This window comes from Erpetoichthys calabaricus, chromosome 6, assembly GCF_900747795.2.
Source record: "Erpetoichthys calabaricus chromosome 6, fErpCal1.3, whole genome shotgun sequence".
In the NCBI taxonomy this organism is placed as follows: Eukaryota; Metazoa; Chordata; class Cladistia; order Polypteriformes; family Polypteridae; genus Erpetoichthys; species Erpetoichthys calabaricus.
This window is the reverse complement of record NC_041399.2, coordinates 107,247,099-107,266,184: the sequence shown is the minus strand read 5'-3', so window position 1 is coordinate 107,266,184 and position 19,086 is coordinate 107,247,099. Positions and strand designations below refer to the sequence as shown.

Below are 19,086 nucleotides of genomic sequence, written 5' to 3'. Positions count from 1 at the left end.
AAGTATAAATGCAGATGAATTGTTTAGTTGATTGCTCACTCCGTGGACATTTGTGCATAACTCTATGCAAATACAGAAATGTTCTGCATCATTTGCACTCCTTGACAACCTTCTTTGAAGGTTTTCTCCGCAACAGGATCTTTGGAAACATGATTGTTTTGATGCATTTTTTAAATTGTTTTAAAATGGAAAGGGACCAGGCAAAAGTGGACATAACATTAAAAGATTGTTCCTTCATTTCCATAAAAGCCTGACCAGGTTTATGCAGGTTTTGTTCTTTATGCATGATTCTCACAGTAATGGCTGATTGGTTAAATATTGAATCATCATACAGTGATAAAGGCTAGCATTAGGAAACGACAGAGATATCGATGAGAAAAAAATAATATATTTTTTAATTTGCTTTGAGATAAAATATTAACTAATTAATTACACTTTATTTAAATTGTACTGTTCTCTGACATTTTACTTTCTACAGTTTCTACAGTTAAATGTGTTTCATTTAATTTAGGTGAAAGTGTATGTATTATTTCAGAGCAATAAATATTTTGTTTTGATTCTTTTCCTCTTTAAACAGCTAGATTCCGACAGCTGGAGGTCTTGCACAATGTCACCAGTGCCTTTTCATCCCTTTTCAACAATGTGAGCTCCAGCAACGAGCAATGTGCTCCAAAATCTGATGTTAACAGAACTGACAATAGACAAGCGTTCAGTGATAAAAAGAAAAGAAGCAAGCTGAGTTCTTTATTACGACGGGCCTCAAAACAAGCTCTAGGTCAAATGCAAAGCAGACTAGAATCACAAAATATACCTGAAACAGAAGATGGACAAAAAGCTTTCACACGCCCTAAAGGAATTGATAAGCCATTATTAAAAAGACGTATTAATCCATGCTTTACAGAAAGTGTGTCTCTTGGTCCTCTTGTAGAGGAGCAAAGTCCAGCTCCTGATGGTTTATCCTCTAAATCAAACACTGGGGATGCAAATAAAGAGAATTCTCAAACCGATCATTTTTCAAGCACAACAGAAATGGAAAACTCTGTAGTTACAGAGATTTCCAGAATGAGACCAAGAGATTCACCTTGTAGCATGTCTAGCATCCTGATGAAAAGACATGCAACAGATAACAAGGCTCCAGACTCTTTTGAGATGGAAGAGGTAAATATATTTTGCAGTTTATAAGTCATTACTTTTTTTATTTAAGGAACATTATACAACACACCTATCATCCATGTGAAAAAGTTTCATTATTTGGTTGCAGCACATTTAACAGCACTAATCATAATTTCTTATAATTTGATATCAGTCTTTCACTTCCATGCTAATAGACTTTAGCCCACTCTTCTTTGCAGAACAGCTTTAATTCAGATACATCTCTATTGGGTTCAATTCAAGTGAATAGGCCACTCAGACACTTTAACTGTGTTTCTTCTGAACCAGTCAGTTATTGGGTCATTGTCCTGATGCATAACTCAATTATGGTTCATCTCCAGGTCATGGACAGAGGACTGGAAATTCTCTTAAGAAAAAACTGGTAAAGTGCAAAATTTATAGTTTTTTCATTAATGGCAAGTCCCCCAGGTCCAGATCCACAGAGTATCCCCACACCATTAAACTATCACAGCCATGTTTTATTGTAGGTATGATGTTCTTACTGTGGAAAGCTATATTAGCTTTACCTGAAACATAGTGTGACTGAAGTCATCCAATGACTTTTACTTTTGACTTGTCTGAATAGAGTAGAACATCTTTCAGAAAGGCTAAGGGATCATCAAGGTTCTCCTTTGCAAATGTGAGATGACATTTGATGTTCCGGATGCCCGCGGCTTAGGCATTACCCGTTTCTCCAGGACATTGATAGTCACGTATCAAGGAAGGACTATTGCAATGAAGAAACACCAATAAAATTGGTGCAAAATAGTGCTTAGTGCATTTATTCCAAAACAAAGCAGTGTTCAATCAATGACATTTTCAATAAATAAATAATCCATAAAAACAAGTGCTCTGGTGGGAGTTAAAGCCAAAAAATAATTATATCCAAAAAGAACATTAAAATCAAGGTAAAATACACAGACTTAAAATTGGGTTGTCTGTTTTTCTCTCTCTGAACCCAAGTGCGTCCGTTTCTCCTGTCTCCACTGCTCAGCCCCTTTCCACTACCATTCCTCAGCATCCATGAGATGATCCCCAAAACTTACAACCATTCTTGCTCCTTGCAATGCTCAGCAGAAGCAAACCTCCCCTCTAGTGCTGTTCCTCTTACTCCCTGTGGAGATACCCAGTTGCCTTGCCTCCTGTGAAACACACCTGCTTGATCACCCGATTTGGCTCTTTGTTCTCCAAACTTTCTTCTTTTTCTTTTCTCTCTCTTTCTCCCCTCCCTCATTTCTCCTACTCAGAACTTTTTATACTTTGTGGGTGTAAGTGCTTGCCTTAATGAACTGCGTAGCCTCAATAAAGAATCGGTGGGATGGTCATGTTGTTACATGAACAAGCAATCAGCCAATTTTCCCATTGTACATCCTTCGGTCACATGGCTTTTCACTGGTTTGCACCCACACCCTCAAATCCAGAGACACAGTATTTTTATAACAAAATAATTAATTGCCACACACTCCTGATACATCTTATCACAGTGCAGTGATATTACTCTTGGGGAGCAGAGATTTCCATCTTTCTACTCTCCTATTTTCATTCAGTCTCTTTCTTCTTGTGGCTTCACTGACCTTAGCTGAGGCTAGAAGGACCTATAGTTCTTCAGATGTTTTTTCTGGGATCCTCTGTGATGTCTCAAATGAGTTGTTGCTATGCCCTTGAGGTAATTTTGGCTGGCTGACCTTTCCTTGAAACATTCACCTCTGTTCCAAATGTTCTGTATTTGGTGATAATGGCTTTGTAAAGGTTTCCTGATTGATAAGTTTCTACAACTTTTTACCTCATCTCTTCTTTGATTGAGACATAGTGTTCTTCTATAAACATTTTGGAGACTACCACATTGTCATGGAGAGGGTCAATATATGTTGAGATTTAGATTCAACAGGGCTGGCTGAAGTCAGATTTGATTGTGTTCAGTCAGTTGAATTAATTATCAATGAATTATTAATTAATTTTGGTCAGCTGTTTGAGTGAGCATCTAAGGGCCAATTACCTTTTTACACAGGCAATATAAGTATTAATACCTTTATTATTTTAATATATTAAGTAGTAATTTAGATAAGGTATTATACTATATGTTTGGTCTGGTTCCCTTAGTCTAAGGTTCCTTTTTGTCTAAAGATCTGAAGCTATTAATTATAAGAAATGTACAAAAATAGAGGATCATCTTTCAGAGCACTGTACATCTGGAGACCTAAATTTGAATCCCAGCTCAGTCACGGATGGTGCTCAGCTTGCTTATTTTTCCTCGGTCAGTGTGGCGTTTTCCGCAGCATTCTAATTTTCATTTTCATTTCAAACATGTGCATACTAAGTTAACTGGAGACACATAATTCACAATATGTGAATTATTATGTGTATTGGACTGATGTCTCTTTCATAATTGCTTGCTACCTGGTGGCCAATGTTATCAATTTAAGCTTTTCTCATCCTTTAATGGAATAATGCCAAATGAATAAATGAAAAAAGGAACTGAATTGTTTTTCATTGTATATTCTTGTGTCTATATGAGTTTTCCTGGTGTACCACATCCATCTCAGAGATGAGTAAATGGTGATTCAGAATTAGTCCTGTGTGGCTCAGTCTAGGTTGGTTGGTTCTTTATTTATTCCTGCATTAGTCTCAGCTTCCGGTAGTTCTGTAATGGAAAAGGTGAGGTCATCTAACAAGATGCAATGATTGATTTTTCATTCATTTTTTTGCTAGTTACTAAAATTTGCATGCAACTCAATGCATATGTGCTTACCAGGACATTAGAAGAAAAAAGTTGATGTAGTGAGGTCATATTAAATGAATAAGCTATTGCAAATTTTAAGATATTACTGTATGTTTATTAAATTGTGTGTGCAGTTAAAAGCAGACTGATCAGGTTAGAATACAGGGGTGGGTAGATTCAGTTCTGGATGGCCGCAGTGGCTGCAGGTTTTTGCTCCAACTCAATTGCTTAATAAGAAGCATTTATCACTCAAGTAACACTTCAGCTTCACTTTAGTTGTCTTGCTCGTTAAGATTTTGAACCCTTATTGCTTATTTTAGTCTTAAACAGCTGTATTCTTGGTTTTTAATTGCTCCTAATTAGCAATAACATGCAAATGACAAAAGAGACCAGCATTTCTCCATTTAGCTTGTTTTCATTTACACCTGTGTGTATTTCTCACTCACTATTTGGTTTAATTAAATACTTGGAAGGAAAGTGAAGAGAAAAAAGTGAAGCACTGAGAATTACTCATCTGTTTTAGACTTCAAATCATTTGGATGATATCCTTAGAAAGGAAAATAAATCTAGGATATGAGAATGGCCTGACATGGCAGAGTTAAAGCACTAGCAAGCCATGCAATTAAATAATTGACAAGGATTGGGTTTTTAATTAAGCAACTGGGTTGGAACAAAAACCTGCAAACATTGCAGCCCTCCAGGACTGAATCTGCCCACCCATGGGTTAGATAATTAATTGTATGCTCACCTTTAAAAGCAGTTGTACTTAATTGTCTGTCCTCACGAAGATGTCTGGGTTGTCTTCCATCATTCTTTCAGTAATTCACTTTTAACTGGGTTTTGCTACATAAACCAAGCACTCTTGTCTGACAAACTACATGTGCCCAATAAGAAATATTAATGCTTTTTTGGTATTTACGTGTGGATGATAAACTTCTAGAAAACAATCTGATAATGCTAATCTGAATGGAAAACTTTTAAAATGAAAATGATGCTTTTAAATGTGGCCTGTCTTAGCAGGATGCCATGATCCACCCTACTTTATCAAAGGCCACCTACATTATGTAATTGTCTCTTTACAGTCTGAAGCCTAAGTTGTTCTTATACAGGTTCAGTTATGTTTAGATATGGTGAGTGGGGAACCCATGGAAAGCATTTGACTCTATTGTGGTGTTCATGACTGTGGTGGGTTGGCACCCTGCCCGGGATTGGTTCCTGCCTTGTGCCCTGTGTTGGCTGGGATTGGCACCAGCAGACCCCCGTGACCCTGTGTTCGGATTCAGCGGGTTAGATAATGGATGGATGGATGGATGGATGGTGTTCATGAAACACACTCAAATTAACGTAGCAGTGTATATTCCAGTTTATCATCCTGAAAGAGGTATATCATGAGGAAAGAATGGTGTTTGCACAGTCATATTCCTTGGTTTTTCTGCCAAAGTAAAAAGCAATTTTTAGTGACTCTTAACAGGATGGCTGATCTTACCATTCTAGGTTTGTCAGCATTTTTAACAGTTACTAAAAGTCATTGTGGGTTGTAGGCATTCTTGGGATATTTCCAAATATAAACTGTTTGAGTATATGACATTGGATGAATCTGCTTAGACATCCAGTTTGTGTGCTCCTTAGACCTGGTAATATGTCCTTGTTAATGGTTACAAGCAATATTCAAATGGCAGCCTTGCTACAAATTCCATCTTTGTAAAGCTCACAAGAATTAGTTTTTGTCACAGAGATTTTTCAACTCTGTAGTCATTTTTCAGGGTGTACTTTTTTTGCATTTAGCAACTAACCTTTGAATAGCCCATCTGTCCTTGCTTGTGAGCTTTGGCCTTAATGACTCTTCCTCTTCAACAATGCAACTTGTCCATGTAAGGTTGCTAGTTGTTACTTTTGAGATTGCTCCCTTTGAAACAAATTTGGATTATCAACAGTGTCTTGAACATTCTGCATAATTTGCATTTACTGAGGCAATTTTCAGATCTTGATAAAATCTTCATCTGAATATAATAAAAAAACAATGTGTGTCAGTTTAAACTTGTAGACCTTATTTAAGAGAAATGCAGCTTTTTCAAATTATTTAAATCAGCCTCATTTTGGAAGTGGTATGTTAAATTAAGTTCAAAAATGAATTTCTATCCAGAATCAAAGTTTTTCATGTGCTGAGTAGAAGAGAGAAAAAGAGGAGTAGACATTAAGCAGAATGCTTAATAGGATGGGTAGCTGGAGTGCTGATGTTATTTGCAGTAAATATAATACCTCCATGTAATCAGCTTGTGAAGAAAATGTTTCTTTTTTGTGAACTTTCATAGTACAAATATGTGGACTCCAAATAAGAACATCTCAATTTAGTTCAACTCAATTCTCTATCAATTTACTTTACACTTCAATGCAAAATGTTTGTCACACTCCATTTGGTGCGTAAGCATCACAATCGAACAAGAACAGAATACATCAACAAAGTAAAGCAGTGATATTTAAATACAGCAATGGCAGAAAATAATAACAATTAAAAAGCAGGATTATCAAATTAAAGTATACTTAGCAGTTATAACTTGTAACAGATAGAAAAGTGGTCCCCAAACTCCATCCTGAGGACCCACTGTTCCAGCCAGATATGCAATAAGTGATAATTTATCTCAATTAGTTAGCTGGACTTTTTTTCTCGTTCTCTTTTTCTGCATTCAGAAAAGCACAACAGCATGATTGTAATTTTATAAGAAATTTAGAAATATTTCTGTTTTTTGCTGTAGCTTTAAATGCTTAACTCTTTTTTGTTGTTTTCCTGCTATTTTTCCCCTTTTCTGTGTAGACTGCTCCCTTCAATTTATCTTAATAGGGACAATTAAAAACAAGCAATACAGACACCAAGGCGAACAACACTAAATGGTGAAAGACTGCAACTGCTTCAGCATCAGACCCAATAATTAGTCAATAATGGAAAGGCAGATTGGAAATTAGGATAAACATAAATAATAAGTAAAAAATATATTTACATCATCCACATACACTCACCAGCCACTTTATTAGGTACACCTTACTAGTACCGGGTTGGACCCCTTTTGCCTTCAGAACTGTCATAATTCTTCGTGGCATAGGTTCAACAAGGTGCTGGAAACTTTCCTAAGGGATTTTGGTCCATATTTAAAATGATAGCATCACACAATTGCTACAATTTGTCAGCTGCACATCTATAATGCAAATCTCCCGTTTGAGTATAGTGAACTCATTGTCATGTTCAAGAAACCCGTTTGAGATGACTTGAGCTTTGTACATAGTGTATTATCCTCCTGGAAGTAGCCACCAGAAGATGGGTACACTGCGGTCATAAAAGGATGGACATGGTGAGCAACAATACTCAAGTAGGCTGTGGCATTTAAATTGATGCTCATTTGGTATGGTGCCCAAAATGTGCCAAGAAAATATCCTACATTCAATTACACCACCCCAGCAGCCTGAACCATTAATACAAGGCAGGATGGATCCATGCTTTCATGTTGTTGACACCAAATTGTGACACTACCATCTGAATGTCATAGCAGAAATCAAGACTCATTAGATCAGGCAACATTTTTCCAGTCTTCTTTTGTCCAATTTTGGTGAGCCTGTGCAAATTATAGCCTTAGTTGTCTGTTCATAGCTGACAGGAATGGCACCCGGTGTGGTCTCCTGCTGCTGTAGCCCATCTGCTTCAGGGTTGAACAAGTTGTGCATTCAGAGATGCTCTTCTGGATACGTTGGTTGTGACGAGTAGTTATTCGAAGTGCATACCACAAGCACTTCAGAACAGCTAATCAACCTGAAGCTAAGCATGTTCAGGTCCTACCAGTACTTGAATTGGACACCATCCAGGAAGAGCTAGAATTTCTGCTTGAAGAGGTGTTGGCGAGGCCAGCCAGGACACACTCACCCCAAGGTCTGAATGTGGCTCCCAATAACCCAGTGCAGTGACAGCGACACCATGCTGTAAAAATGGTGCTGTTCTTTGGATGAGATCAAGGTCCTGACTCTCTGTGGTCATAAAATATCCCTGGGCATCTTTCATTAAGAGTAGGGTTTATCCCGAAGTCCTGGCTAAATTGCTCATCATGGCTTTGACATGCTGGCCACCAATCATTTCCTGTTTCTATTTGGCTGCCTGTCTCGCACTCCTTCACCGCCTAACAGCTAATGTGTGGTGAGCATATACCAGTACAAAATGGCTACCGTCGCATCATCCAGGTGGGTGCTGCAAATTGGGGATGGGTCCTCGCTCACTATGTAAAGCACTTTGAGTAGTGAGAAATGTGCTATATAAATGTAAAGAATTCTTATTATGTAATTTAAATATACATTCTTCACCTAAATTTGTAATCTTAGTTTTGATTGATCAGTTTACAGCCTAACTTTAATACAAATGCAGACAAGAGATTACACAGATAAAGAACCCAGGATCATAGATTTTAGTCAAAGCTGTCCATCACCAGAATAACTAGCCAGTCATCTGTGTGTAACATCACAAGGTCCAAAACCCACGTGGCTTTTGACATAGAGGGAGACGGACATGAGAGAGAAAGAGAGAGAGACTCCATTTCTATCAGAGAGACTCCATTCACCTGGATGTCAAAGGTGTTGTCCATGCAACTGTTACATTTAAACAAGTCACTCACGGTGACCTCTTTTGACATTGATGTTTACTGCTAATCTTTAGTAAGCTTTCTGACTTTAAAGCAAGGTTCTATATAAATAAAATGTGTCATTATTATTAAGGATGGTTTTTTATTTATAACTATACTTCTAAACTTTATTATCTATTTATATTTTCTGTAATATTTTCTTCTGCTATTACTTCTCTGTTCTTTATAAATACTACTATGGTATTACTTTGTTTTCATATCTTCAGTGATTGAAGTAATAAAGTAAAAATAGAGCATCTAATGTGAGGACATTTGCCACATTGTTTCTCACAGGTTTCAGGCTCTGAGAGACATTCCCAACAGAGAAAAGCACAGTTGGAGGTATAGCATCATTGGTTAGTAAGTGACATTAACCAAGCTGTGTCAGCCTCCACCTGTCCAGGTGATTTTCAGTGACCAAGATATATCTGCCTTTAGGTCTGAGTTTGATCCAGGAACACCACGAAGACAGATTAGCCTATAAGTGCCTAGGTTTTTCTCAGGGATCAAGGTAAACTTATAGTCTAGGTTTTATCCTTGGATACCTGTGTGTTGTTCATGCCAAAGCTAGTAAGTCCCTATGTGGAGTACTGAGCAGTGATAGGCTGTACAGGCATTACTCATAATCACTGCTTACGAGGATAGGATCAGTGTGGGTAGGCGTTTTTCTGTGTGTGTTATTATGTGTTAGGTTCTGAGTTGCACAATAAAATTAACAGTTCCTTTTAAGAGACACTTTTATTCGTGAAGAAGTAGAAACAGCAACAAATAAAACTATCAAATAATCTTTGATAAAACTTGACTCTGTTACAGTTTCAAACTACAAAAGCATCTCCCTCAGAGTTGCCTCGCTAGAGAGGAGAGAGGACACCATGTTCAAGATGGAAAGAAAGACAGCAGCACCCCAGCTGTTGTGTGAAAGTAAAAATACGTGATTTGATATAAGAATGGAAAATCATCAACATTATACCAAAACATACAAAAGCAAAGTGCATAAAGATATATTGGACTTATATCATTTAATTCACTTTTTTTTTTTTTTCAGATTCATAGTTTTGATGAAGGAGGCATTACTGAAAATTTTCCTGCTTTGGCTAGAGATGACATTTTAGGTAGGTATTCAGTTTCTTATGCTTTAACTTGAAGAAGTTGTAAAAACAGTCTGAGCTCATCTCAAGTATTATTAAGTAAGTACATTGATTTTGTTAAATTAGCACAACTGGAAAAAAGTTTTTTCAACATGAAGATCATACACAAAATATGATTTGTAAATAGATTAAACAAGGTTTGTATTTTGTACTTTGGATGCTATTAAATACTGAGGTGTCCAAAAAAAACATTTAAATTATATTTAGAGTACTGTCCAAAATAATCATGGGGTCACAAGTTTCTGAAAAGTACAACAATTTATAAATATTTCTTTTCACTGAGAAATTAAAAAATGTTAGCTCACTAGTCTGTGAGAAAGAAGCAAATAACATGAAAAAGGTGTTATGAAAATAAATGAGTGTTTTTCAGTGTATCATATTGGAACTTTCTAAACATTTTGTAGTAAAATGTCAATATATTTGATTGAATTGCAAAACAATCACTGAAGAAAAAATAGTAATGTGCAATATAGTGTATGCTCTACCAGACAAAAAGATGTTAGATGGGGAAAATCAGTAAAATATTTATTGAGAAGGAACTTCCTTTCTTAACCTTGATTTATGTGTTTTCTTTAACAAATCATTTGTTTTATTTGTTTTACTTGAAAATATGAATGCTTCTTCTTAGATATAATCTAACCACAACACACTGTCTATTGTTAATATCTGCTTTCTGTTCTATTTGTGAGAGTATAATGTTTTTTTTTTATAAAATTGAATAAGAGACACAAACACTCATCTCTTCTCTTTAAGTTGTATCAGAGTGTGTGAATGAAATGGTTGCATATACATAATAACTTACAAATTAGGTAAAAGGTTCGAAGAGCCATTCCAGTCAAGTTGGTTGCATTACGTCATGTCATTTACTAGCCCACTTAATCCAGATCAGGGTCGCAGGGGCTAAAGCCTGTCTCAGTTAACCCAGGGTGCAAGGCAAGAACAAACCCTAGACAGGGCACCCGTCCATTGCAGGGCAAACACACACACACACACACACACACGCACACACACACACACACACACACACACACCAAGGCCATTTTAAGATCACCAATTCACCTAACCTGCATGTCTTTGGACAGTGGGAGGAAGCCAGATCACCCAGAGGAAACCTACACAGGCACGGGAGAACATACAAACTCAACGCAGGGAGGACGCAAACCCAGCCATGAAGCAGCAGTGCTATCACTGTGCCACCCGGCCACCCTTGATTGCATTATTTCACATCAAAAAGCAGTCTATCTATCTATCTATCTATCTATCTATCTATCTATCTATCTATCTATCTATCTATCTATCTATCTATCTATCTATCTATCTATCTATATTGAAGAAGATATGAGAAAAGAGGCAGAAAAATGAATGTAATTTTGTGTTGTTCAGCAAATACTTAAGACAAACTAAATACTTATTATTTATTAATAAATTATTCTAACATATTATTTTAATAATACTAATAATAATATAATATTATATTATTTAATAATAAATATAATAGTGATATTGGTTGCACTATTTATTTGTTTTCTGGTCAAGTATATGTTGTTACATCGATGGCAGGATGCAAACTTATAATTCACAACTTAGTGCTGTTAATCATGTCCTACCTTGTATAACAGGTCATGTTACCCTTTAACATTTGCTTAAAATATTATCATTAAAAGTGACTATTTGTAGTGAAGGAGGCATGGTAATACTTTGATTAGCAATCCTACATCACAAATTCAACATCCTGGGTTTGACTTTTTTGCTTCGTCATTGTCTTTGTGGAGTTAGCACATTCTCGTTGTGTTTATGTTGGTTTTTTATGTTGGTTATGTTGGTTTTCCTCCCACATTCCTGAAGATGTTTACATTAGATTAACCGTAATTTCTAAATTAGCTTCAATACTGTGTGTGATGAGTGGGCCCTGTGATGGACTGAAAACATGTTCAGGAGCTGTATCCTGAATTGTGCTCAGTGTTGCCAACAAAAGCTGGCTCTCCCCAACCATGAATGTTAGTAAGCAAGTTATAGAATGTTATTTTATGTTATACTAGTTGAATACAGGTAATATTAAATATTTTTCAATTACTCTATCTTGCCCTGCATCTACCCACAGTGCCTTTCCTCTGTATTGGCTTGTGTCTGAATGTCTCTTCACCTTCCCTTTCTCCACTGTATTCCCCTAAAGCTCACTTCTCAGACACTGTCATTATTTTTTCTCACGTCCTTGTCTTCTTTGAAGGCGACTCTCTCAGTATGCACCTTTAATCCTCCTCATGCATCTCATAATCATACTTCCTCTTTGGTGTTGCCAAAGCCAAATTGATCAATCAAACCAAAACCAAACTGAGCAATCAGATTGTTCTGAGGGGCTGGACACACAGACCTTAGTGTTTTATTATATAGTAGATGCCAAGGTTTTTGGGTTCTAACAAACATTGCAGATGTAAGCAATATAGTTATTTTTTTCTTTTTGTATCTGTTTTGAACTGCTGTAAAGCACTTATTTTATTATGTACTGACTGATTTGTCATTGAAATATGTGGAAATCATTTGGTGTTTGGTAGCATATACAGCTTGTGTAATGCCTTCTCAAGGAAAGTACCACCATGACTTTCTATGAACAGTCTCTCCTCCAGTGGATTTAATATTTGGTTGAGTAGGCACTTATTCCACTATAACTCACTAAACAGAAGCCATCTGTGTGTGTGCAAAACTAATTCCATCTTAAAAATATTTATATGTTCTAAATATGTTAGTGCATTGTTCTTTGACTAAACTGTAAAACTTTACACTATCTTACCTTTCTTTAATTATCAATTTGCCTGTTAGACTCTCTGTCTCGAGTTCAATTTAATTACAAAGGTATGCTAGTATATCTCATTTCTGTAACACTAGAACCCCTGGGGAATTTGGCTTTTAGTCCTATGTTGAAGTTATTTTGATTGCAATCAAAGATTACATTCAGTCACATTAACTCCTTGATTGGTTTCATAATAATTTACCTTTTTTTTTTATAGTTCTCCTGTTTCCATATCATTTTCATCTGTTGTCAGGTGGTATCACGTAATACAACCACATTTTTAATGCAGTCTGACAAAAAAGTTTAATTTTCTGTATTTTATGCAATAGTATGCTAATGCGTTGAATAAAAATAATTGACAGTAATGTGTTTCTCACTTGTTTTGTATGTAATGTTAAGCTCAGTCAAAGGCTAAATGCAAGCAATTGTCTGCATACTTTCATGCATTGTGAGGTTTTTCTGGTTTAACCTGTTTTGATGCAGTTGTTACCAGAACAATTCAAACAAGGAAGTAAAAGCTTGTCACTTTAGATTTGTCTGCTGCTTTGCATTCCACAAATTCAAAGTACATAACATAATGAACAGGATGTGATTTGTGTAATAATAATTCTTTACATTTATTTACCGCTTTCTCACTACTCAAAGTGCTCTCCACACAGGGAAGACCCGGGAAACGAACCCATAGTCTCCTTACTGCAAAACAGCAGCACTATCACTGCACCACCTGTGATGCAGCTATTTTATCTATTTTATAGTTTTATAAGTATATTTCTTCATTTATTGTATCTTCTATATAAAATATATTATGTGCATGGATTTTCATGCTGCATTTCCAGATAGGCAGGCTGGGTTAACTGGTGTGTCTAAATCAGCTTTTTGCAATTTTGTGTGTGCTGGTGGGCCCTGCGTTGGAATGGCAGTTTGTCCAGGGCTGTTCCATGTTTTGCACCCAGTGCTGCTGGTATAGGCTGAGATCTCTCAGCATCATGAATTGCTTGTAGAATTTTATGTTATGCAAATGGTTATCAGCTTTAAACCTGTTTGACTTGTTCTGCTTGCTTAATCCCCTCTGCTAAAGCTTCCTCCTTTTACTCCCACCACCATCATTCATATTCAAGGATTGCCTATATGTTTTATTTCACAATAAAGTTATTTAATTAAATATTTGAATGAAACTTTCTATTTCACAGCTTCTTTGTGTGACTCTACTTTGAACTAGCCTCACTGACCAAGCACCGGGCGTCCAGTATTTAAATATTTCTTCCAAAGCTTTCTTTCCACACCCCTCATTGGCAGTTTAACATATCCCTGCTTAACAACACTGAGTTCTCTGACAATCGTTCAGCAAGGTTAGATGACTTTTAGACAATAAACTCCCACTCCGTTAGTGATCCTGCATATATCTGTCTCACTGTAAAATGTGCCATTCACGTCTTCACAATAGCATTTACTGCAAACCAAGTACCGGTACATATGGATTGAGTAATAATAAATAAATGGCATCAGCTGGCAAAGAAGAATTCATGCCCCCATCTGGTAGATCCTAATTATGAACCACAGATTTTCATGGGCAGATCTGAATTAAACTCTGCTGCTTCAAAGAGCTGAATTTGAGATTCACTGTGGTTGCCTACAGCAGTATGTATCCAGGACAAAACTGATAAATTACTGGCACTGAATTACATAGCTGTAATTCTTTTGTGTCTTTTGCAGCTTGCAAAAAAAAAAAAAAAATATATATATATATATATAATATGTTTAAGCTACCCTTATGCTTCCCACAGACATCCATTCAATATGAAATTACATCTTGCATATCTTGTAAACATACACCCTCCTTCATCTGTTGCAATATTTTCTGAAAATTACGTGTGCACAAGAATTTTTCATTATTTATTTTAGTGTTAAAACATTAATGTTATAGTGCCTTTTGAAATATAAAAAGTTATATAATGTCAATCCTCTGTGGACATTTCATCTAGAAGTGATGAAGCTATTGCTGCTATCTGTGAACCTGCAAAAAGTCAATATAATGGAAAGTGGGTAAAAATCATATCATAAAAACAATGATATACAAGAAATACAACTTTGGAAACATAATATTGACATTTGATTTGCATCTAGGAGCATGATAATTGATGAGATTTTTAGGACATTTTCGGTTACTTTGAAAGCTTTGGAGAAAAAAACACAAGTTTTTAAATATAAAAACAATACTATTAAAGCATTTATGCTGATTAATCAAATCCTGGTTAACGTTCAGTTGACCCTATACATTGAAACCTCCCCTTTAACACATACATTATTAAGTTTCAGTTGTCAGAAAGATTAAACATATTTGCATTTTTTATTTTTATTTTTTCTGGGCAACATATTTTAAATAAAAAAACTTTTTTTCTTTTCCTCCTCCTCCTCCTCCCCCATCTTCAGTTGATGTCATAAAAAGAGCCAATAGCTGTCAATCAGATAGCAGTGGATTCCTGGAAGAGCCATCTGTTCCTGCTATTATATCACAATCAGTAGACATGCCTGAAATCTCGGAGGTAATTGTGAACATTTTCTTTTCCATACATAAAACACAAGATGGTTATAACATTATACCAGCTGACTTTTAAAGGGGAATCTGCTTATTAAAACTACTGTAGTTGTTTTCTCCCTTTCTTCTTCCATCAAAGCAATACATTGTGTCTTAATCTGCCTGCATTTGTGAAATTTACTTGAAATTTTTAATTAAATAAAGAAACATTAGACTCTGTTCCACATAAAAAGTGTTTCTTGAGCTGAACTTTTAATTAAAGCTGATACTCAAATTCAGAAAATGTTTAAGACGATGATATAGACACTACAAAACTGAAACCCATATGCAAAATGAGGGTAAATAAGTGCGGTTGTCCAGAAGAGGTTATCATTATTTGTACAACTCGTGGAGAACTAATAAACATCAAAGAAGTGCTAGCTGTATTAGATACTAAAAGAAGTGTACCATTTTTAATTTTTACATTGTCATGCCATTTTAATTATATATTAGACCCTTTTTCTGCATTGTAGTAGAAAAACAATCTATTTAAGTTCACACTTTAGGTACAGACGTTACACAGGTGTGTTTGCCATAAAATAAGTTTAGAAATCTATAAATAATTTCTTTTTATGAATTATTATTTAATTTTTTGTAAATTATGAGGTTATAAATAAGTTTACAAAATAAATTTCCCCTTGGGGACAAATAAAGATCTATCTATCTATCTATCTATCTATCTATCTATCTATCTATCTATCTATCTATCTATCTATCTATCTATCTATCTATCTATCTTAAATCGCAACATGTATTTATATCTCAAATTTTCATACAAAAGTGTAACTCAAAGAACTGTACAAATGGGGAAAGAAGAATTAGAATTACAAAAGCAAAACTTGTAAAGGAAAGATTGAATAATGAAACTGAATGTAAATTAAATTACGGTTGAATTAAGGCCATTTTTAAGTTTCCAGTGCTTATAACAACAAACATTATTGTGCAATTTGGTAACACTTGTTATGGTCAGAGAAAAATAAAGGAGCAGAAAACAAAAAATCCAGAAAATGAGGATGGCAGAGGAAATAAATCTCTAGAAATTCTTACGAAAAAGCCAACATGTTTTAAAAACTGTGCTTTTTGAAATGTTTTGTGGTACTAGTCTAATATATCTTTATTGATAAAATCTTACAGAATTTTAAAGAATAAAAAGAAAAGACCAGCTCGGCAGTTCTTTTATGAAAATTGTTAATAAATAAAAAATGCAGCCTCTGATAACATTATTTATATAAAGTTTAACTATAAATCTGAATTATGACACCTACATTTTTTCTACTAGCTTGAACTGCAAGGGTGATGATCACATTTTTTCCTAAGTACCTCACTTTTTAATGCAGGCAGTTATTAAAGTTTCTGTTTTTGACCCTTGTTTATCTTATAAAACTTATTATTCATCTATTGACTGATGACAAATTACATTTTTCTTCTTGCTTGCCAGATTCCTCCTTTGTCTAGTGTTATGATCAGCCAAAGTATGCAAAGCCAAGGTCCTTTAACAATAAGTAGTAGTTTGGTATCATCAACTCCAGACCCAAAGAAAGAAATGGAAACCATTGTTGATCCTGAGGCTGATGCAAAAATTACTGACGAAAATGAAGACTTTCCAGAAATGGAACATATAAGGGATGAAACATCAGCACATTCCTTTCCTGCAGAGTCACCTATACCAGACAGCAGCCTTCCTACGTTATTTAAAGAGGATTTTAGTAAAACTGTTGTGGAACACCCTGACAAAGGCAGGTCATTAATGGATACAAGTTTAAATGAAAATAAAGATGAACAGGAAGTCATCTGTAATAAAACGGAAACTATACCTCAACAGCTAGTCAATGACAATGAAAATAACATCTCAAATTTTAAAAATAGTATTCTGCATACAGAGTCAGACATTCCTGTTTATTTATGTTCAGACGAAGATATGCAGAATAAAAACTGTTATGTAAACTCACAATCTGAGATGATGAACATTTTAGATAACAGTCCATGTCCAGTGCAAAGTGAAGATGGGCTTTCTATTGAAAGTTTTACAACTAAGAAGATTTTTAAATCTGCCAGTAATGAAGAAGCTGGTGAAGAAACACACTTAAGGGACAGCATAACAGCAAAAGAACCTTTACAAGCATCACCATCAAAATCAGGGTTAACCAGATCTGTTACTGTTCAGATGGCATCAGAGCTATACTTTACCCAAAAATCTGACCTAAAAACAAATCTTTCAAAAAGGTACTCTCTTGAATATGCTGAACCATTTTGTCACAATAAAAGACAGCAGTTTATGAAACGGACACAGTCTGATATGCCGGAGTTCTATAAAGAAGCTGGGAATCAGAATGGTTCAGTGAAACAAAGGAAAAAGGTCTCGACGTCTAAACACTCAAACGATCTGTATTACAGTTCTGTTAACCTGTCTGATTCAATGGATTTTAAGAGAGAAAACAGAAATGTTGAGACTTTCTATTCTGAGCAGCCATCTCTGTGCTATCATCATCACCATTACTGTCACTTCTGCTGTCATCAGAGTCACTGTTCATCATGCTGTTCTCAGAAAGGAATGCCTACTTTGGGTGCTGTAGGTCATCTTCAGACAACCTTGCAACTTTTGCAGTGTGTTTTGAGAAAAATAGCAGTGCTTCCAGTAAGTAAAATCATTCTAGTTACTATATTTTCATTTTTGAAACACTGTTTACTAACTGAAAATGGCTGACAAACCTCAATCTATGACCATCAAAGAATACATTTTTATATATTATTTGAGTATTTTTTTTGAAAATGTTTGCATTGATTTGTAGCAAATTTTAAATAGCTAATTTTAATAAATAAACTTGAAGCATTACTAATTTATCAAAACATAAACTTTACAAATGAGAGGAGACTACTCAGTCCATCAAGCTCATTCGGTTAGCTAGTTGACTTGTTCCAGTATCTCATTGAATATTTCTTAAAAGTTGTCAAGGTTTCTATTTCAGCTTAATGTTCTGGCAGTCTGTTTCAGATTCCCACAACTCTTTAGAGAGGAAGTACTTCCTGGCATCAGTCAAAAATGTATTACATTTTAATTTCTAGCTGTGCCTTCTAGTCCATGATTCACTATTTAACTATAAGAATTCTGCAGGATCAGCATTTTCAATGTCACTTTATAGGGACATTATAGGCATTTATAGTCAACCCCTCTGTAAATACAACACTATAGTACAATGTTTCACACACTTAGGAATGGCACATATTATTCATATGGAAAATGAAATATAAAATTTGATAAAGTGGTCATTTGGACCTTCTAGCCCATTGAAATGTAATTTTCTATTATTACATTTTAGCCATGAAGAATATATTTGTATATATGTGATGTGATAAATAACCAAGCCTTGACACAAAAAGAGGTTTGGGCCTCCTGTATATTTGGAAATGGCTGCAAAATTGAAGAAACAGGTTGCAAAATAGTGCTCTTTACAGACAAGAGTCCAAAACAGAACTGGGATTTGGTACAGACAGGGTGGGTTTTAAAGATGTAAGGAGGAAGTTATGTCTTTTGGGGTGGAACTGGAAGTGATGTTAAAGGGCCCAGGCGGAATTTCCTGCATTTGGTCTGTGAGGAATAAAGAGAAAGGGTCAGTGCACTCTTCCACCCCCAAGTCCAACTGTGAATTACCTTCATTCAAGCCTTTTAGCTGTCTCCCATGTGCGCAAGTGTGACATGGCCTCCCTTCAGCCCAGACAACATCAGGTCGGGCATTCCTGACCAGAGGTTGTGAGCCCAAGAAACAGCATCGGCATTGGCTTGGAGAGAGCCCCGACAAAAACTTATAGGTCTAAAAACCACCTCATGACCCGCGGGTTCGACTCCCTGTATATGGCCAGCCACTGTAAAAGGGCATGATCCTTAACTATAGTGAGCTGACAGTCCAAAAGGTAGTACCTCAGCTGAGTACTCAGCCATTTAATTGCTAAAGCCTCTCGTTCCACTGCTGCATTACCTGGTTTCCCAGGCCAACAGTTTCTGGCTCAGGAACATAATAGGGTGTTCAACACTGTTGGCACTTTGGCTCAGC

At 35.7% G+C, this 19,086-nt stretch overlaps 1 protein-coding gene across 3 annotated transcripts in view; it reads left to right on the top strand.

Moving 5' to 3' along the window:
* The window catches only part of itprid1 (ITPR interacting domain containing 1), a 141,260-nt gene that overhangs the window by 61,797 nt on the left and 60,377 nt on the right, over positions 1 to 19,086 (top strand). For all 3 annotated transcript variants that reach the window (XM_051929361.1, XM_028803839.2, XM_051929360.1), the window contains exons 9-12: positions 578 to 1,158; positions 9,572 to 9,638; positions 14,893 to 15,005; positions 16,476 to 17,672. In XM_051929361.1, the coding sequence (XP_051785321.1) occupies positions 578 to 1,158; positions 9,572 to 9,638; positions 14,893 to 15,005; positions 16,476 to 17,672 (1,958 nt within the window). The remainder of the gene's footprint in view (positions 1 to 577; positions 1,159 to 9,571; positions 9,639 to 14,892; positions 15,006 to 16,475; positions 17,673 to 19,086) is intronic.